The 5,259-nt window shown below is 37.9% G+C and overlaps 1 protein-coding gene across 1 annotated transcript; it reads left to right on the plus strand.

Annotated features, from left to right (window-relative positions):
• Positions 1 to 3,868: 3,868 nt before the first annotated feature.
• LOC129571470 (uncharacterized) lies at positions 3,869 to 4,765 on the plus strand. Its single transcript, XM_055451265.1, has one exon. It carries the CDS (start codon positions 3,869 to 3,871, stop codon positions 4,763 to 4,765), a length of 897 nt encoding a protein of 298 aa, XP_055307240.1.
• Positions 4,766 to 5,259: the final 494 nt, after the last annotated feature.

Consider the following 5,259-nt stretch of genomic DNA (forward strand, 5'->3'; position numbering starts at 1 on the left):
ATAGTGCACATTCATACCAAGATAGTTGATTTTTTGCACTTTGTCAAGCCACATATCAAGGGAAATGCAAATTGTTGAATGGGCACAGGCTTCTTTTAACTCAACAGCTAAATTCTCCTTCTCTTCCACGAACATTTTTCGTGTATGAGCCCTAACCTGTGGAATTAGGATTTCAAATATTAGTTCATACTTGAATTCTTGGAAGATGAGATGAAACGAAAAAATATTATACTTGGTCAGCACAATCAGACCAAGTGTAATTTTTTTTCCGTTTCCTCTCGTTTTCCATGAGTTGGAGTATTGAAATAATTTTTTAGTGCCTGAAACACCACAATATCACATCATCTCTTCCAAATCATCCCACCATAAATAGTCTTACCTCCGTAAGACGAACTTTTCCGCACCGTTTTCGTAGCGTTCAGCTTTTATTCAGATTTTGTCTAGCAAATTTATAAGAATTTTCAGAAAAAAACAACAGTACGTTCATGTATTTTATGGAAAATTGTATTATGATTCCGTGAATCTTGATGTTGGGTATTCAAATGAAATGAAACGACTGATTGTCTTCATTGTCGTCTGAATACTGAAACTTTATTCAACTCTCTTTCAAAAATGCAAAATAATCAAGTATTGAAAAGACTGAACTTTAATCGAAGAACTGCAAATCAGTCAAATATTTGAAGAATGAACTTTGATTTTAATTAAATCAAAAAATGTGGACGGAAATAATAAGCAATCTCGACAAAATGTTTAATAAGCAAGTTGAATGAACTGATTTTTTTTGTTTCTTTTTTGATGAAATTAGACAAAAGTTACCGAATCGAAATCAATTGGTCATTATTGCGATGCAACACTTGAAAACAAGTATCCAAACACTTTAACAAAAACAAAAATGTGTGTATTATTTATTGTGGAAACAGCCGTAGTTCATTTGTTTCGTATATTCTTTTGATGTGGTTTCGTAGTTCGCTGGTCTTTTTCAAATTGTCTGTTTCGTCATGATTAATTTTTAGATGGTATGTTGCGGGGTTGTGTCCCAAAATGATGGTTGTGGCGTATGCAATCGAGAAAATGCCACGGGAACATCCATCTGGTTGCAACGTTGCCGGTTCGATGAATTGATACTGTGCTCCGGGGTACAGGCGAGTGAGGATGTATCGTTAATATACGTCCAATCTTTTGCCATGATTGCCCTCCCCGTGTAGACTGTATAGTGAACTGTGGTGTAATGGCCAAGAAAGCTGGCCCGGTCGCTGATATGTTATTTGCAGATCGTCTCGTTCGGCTAGAAGTCGTTTGTATCGCTCTTGTTTTTGTCCATAGCAGACTGGATGCATGTTGAATGGTATGGTTCTGTTTGCGTCCACCAAATTTATAATGAACATATCGATTTTCAAATCATTTAAGAATTCTGTTCCTACAATTTGGTTTGTGATTGATTCTAGATCTGTTTTCTTTGTAGTTTCACACAAGTCTTCGATTTCGTAGTAAAATCCATCCTCTTCCAACATGGGAAAATCCACATTGTTGAGAATAAATGACACTTCAGAGGCGCTATCACATTCGCTATCAGAATCACTATTCAATACCGATTGGATACGAAAAAAAAGGTGGGCTAGCGGGTTCAAGGTTGTTCCTGGGCCCCTATTATTTTGATGAAATAAATTGAGTGGGAGTGATAAAATCCACCTGGGAGCCTATTTTGGGTACCTCCCGAACAAAAGTTCGATTTTTCAAGGAATTTTGAACTATCATACCGATTTAATACCAAAAAGGTGGGTTAGCGGGTGCTAGGTTGTTCCCGGCCCCCAATATTTCGATGAAATAAATCGAGTGCGAGTGATAAAATCCACCTGGTGAGCCTATTTTGGGTACCTCCCGAACAAAAGTTCGATTTTTTTAAGGTTTTTCATAGGCTAGGTATCCTTGGGTACATCTGGGGTGGCTGAAAATTTAATGGTTTCCAAGTCTAACAAAGCACAAACGTTTGGTACTTGCAGAATTTCATTTCCTTTTCTGGTATTTGAGCAATCGTGCTAACAAATTTTTGCGTACAGCGTACAGCGCAGAGCGTACAGGGTACGACACACCCACATTAACATAGCAAAATAACCACCGTATCGTGCTTTTTGGTGTCGAAAATGGATAGAAAAATGGTTTTTTGGGATACCTAGGTTTTGGAGTGATTACAATACTTTTACTCACGACATGGGCGTGCGAAAAAGTAATTACAAAAAATCGAAATTGAAAACATATCTCACCGTGTTTGGACATGGTAGAAGTGATTTCAGCGACTCGCGTGAAATTTTACCATGTTTTGAGCACGCTGATATAGCCTCTTCCAGGAGATCCATTAGACCTTCTCCATACACTGCGTAGAACGGTCGGCAATCTTTTGCACAAAACGTAACGGCGCCCACGGCTACTGCCAATTTTTCTTGTTGAGAAAATTTAACATGATGCTTTTCGACGAAATTTTTCATCGTATTTCTTGTGCCACGGCACTTTTTCCAATGGTTGCTTATGGGTTTGGTGCCTTTATGAGTGTTGTACTCAAATACTACTTTACACAGTGAACAACAGACCACTCTTTCGATTACTCTTTGCTCTGCGTTAACTACTTCGCGAAATGTTGACCAGTACCCTGATGTCTATTGAGCGCCAGTTTTTAAACGCAACGAAAATTTTTCCTCTTTCACATCCCGTTCGATTTCGTCAATACTTAATCCACTTGAAACAGATTGAGTTTCTATTTAAAATGAAATTGGATTTTTTCGACATTTGATTCAAACATTGAAGAAACAATAGACAAATGGACAATTATATGCCTGGTGAGAACAGTAACCAATAACATTAACCTATTGAAACCAATACGTTTCCCGCATTGTCTTCATTTTCCACATCCGAGTGGTTCTCATTGAGAATCATTTGTCTATTCATGGTACGTGAACCGTTGGAAGTGGATGCAGAAGTATTTTTTCGATTGCCATTTTTGCTCAGGCCACTTGACACCATGTCAAAAGCATTTCTTGTTGTTTGTTTCTGATTGTTGTTTATTAAATCGGGATATCTTTCCTCCAATCGGGACAGTGACCGACTTTTTGATTCCTTTTCCATGCGAGCGCGCTTCGTAAATGGTTCGTTGAAAAGTGAATCGTCGAAATCTTCGTCGTTAAAACCATCCATTTTCAGAACAAATATTTATAACAGCTCAAAATATTCAAAGTTTTGTCATCAGTACATTCAGATTGAAATGTTCTGCCAGTTTTATGACCGTACGAATGTAAACTGAATTATTTTCATGGCATATTTGGCATTTGCCACTCAACCGAATGGAAGCGAAGAAGTAGGCGTAGGCGAAGGTGAAGTCAAAAGTACTCTTGGAAGAGGAAAATTTCGACTAAAAAATATATGTGGTGAAAATCAGGGAGAATTTTTTAAATCAGGGTATTTGCCAAATATGCCTAAAAGATAATTCCGTTTACAAGGAAAAGGCAAAGATAAAGGTATAGGTAGCCTCTTCCATGATCGCCACAATATATATTTCATCATCCTCTTTTATTAGTGCACTTCCACCCGGCAATAACGCCTGATTCATAAGTTTTGGCACTAATTTCGATTGTCCACTATGACACTTGTGACAGATATAAAGTCAAATTGCACACTCTGTGTGATTAACGGTACTTCTGGCTATCTGTCGAAACCAGCGTGGTTTAATCATTTGCATCAGCAATGTCGTATAATTTGGATCTGCGCAAGAGTGTCGCCAATTTATTTGGACGACTGAGTACCAACCAAATTTTGAACGTGTTCAAAGACAAGCCAATTTCTCGCCGAACCATATTTCTGGTTTTGAAGGATTGTCGTGATGGCAAAGAACAAGAAAAAAAAAAAAAGTGGTCGTCCAACCACTTTGACGCGAGCTACAACAACAAAACTACTGAAAAGTGCCAAAAACAAGGTTGGTGTCTCTCAACGACGTTTGGTCAGCAAATATGGTGTATCGCAGCCGACCGTTCATCGAATTCTGAAAAGGAACAATGTTTTCAAACGTCAACGTAAGCGGGCACCAAAATATACAGCCGATCAATTGGAAAGAATTTCAAAATGTTGCCGTGCTCTTCGTGTCAAACACTTCAAGAAAGACACATTCATCATTTTGGATGACGAAAAATATTTCACGTTTGCACACCACACACTGAGTGGTAATGATCATTTTTACACCGATGACATTAGTACGACACCAGATGACGTGAGATTCGCCGGTCAAGGGAAGTTTGAGCCGAAAATTCTCGTTTGGATGGCAATTTCGAACAAAGGTTTGTCGGCGCCGTACATTCGGCCAATTGGAGGTCCAGCAGTCAATTCCGATGTTTATATCGCCAACTGCTTGCCCAAATTGAAAGATTTTATCGATGCGCATCATTCAAATGAAAATTACATCTTTTGGCCGGACTTAGTAAGTTGCCATTACTCAAAGAAGACGTTAGCGTGGTTGAATGGCCAAAACATACCTGTCGTACCGAAGGATGCCAACCCGCCAAACGTGCCCGCAGCGCGTCCGATCGAAAATTTTTGGGCTTTGCTGACTCGTTTGGTGTACGATAGAGGCTGGGAAGCCAAAACCGAGCGCCAGTTGATTAACAGAATCAATCGAAAATTGAAAGAAGTCGATCAAAATGTCGTCCAGGCCATGATGGCAAGTATTCGGCCAACATTAAGAAAAATCGAAGATAATGGTCCGCTGAGCGTACTTAAATGTTAATTCCTTTAAAATATGAATAAAACTAACACGTTATAAAGTCGGTTAATGAATATCTTGTTTTTTATTCAAATGACAGCTACTTCAAAAAGTGCCAAAACTTATGAATCAGGCGTTATTCTGTCAATTTTTCTATGTAAAACATGGAGTGTGAAATGGTAGAGCGGGAGTGTGAAATGGTAGAGCGGGTGTACTGGAGAACGGCAGAATGCGAAAGAAAAAATTTCAAATTTGTTCGCGCTCAAATTCACTCCGTCATATTCATTCTTGTTTTGATGTCGAAACAGTGAAAAAAATAAAAAAAAATTAATTTGAAATAAAATAAAATACAATTTAAATTAAATCCGCACATATTTTACATGTTTTGCTGTTTGTCGTATGATTTCGCAATAATCCATAATGGTGACGAAATATTATGAAATATTGCGAAATCATATGACAAACAACAAAAAATGTAAAATATGTGCGGATTTAATTTAAATTGTATTTTATTTTAT

The sequence above is a fragment of the Sitodiplosis mosellana genome, unplaced genomic scaffold (assembly GCF_009176505.1).
Source record: "Sitodiplosis mosellana isolate CC-2019 unplaced genomic scaffold, AAFC_SMos_1.0 Smas_scaffold_2558, whole genome shotgun sequence".
Taxonomy (NCBI): Eukaryota; Metazoa; Arthropoda; class Insecta; order Diptera; family Cecidomyiidae; genus Sitodiplosis; species Sitodiplosis mosellana.

Bases quoted from the DNA above. Each gene is read 5' to 3' on its own strand.
- LOC129571470 (XM_055451265.1), top strand. From the start codon at position 3,869: ATGGCAAAGAACAAGAAAAAAAAAAAAAGTGGTCGTCCAACCACTTTG.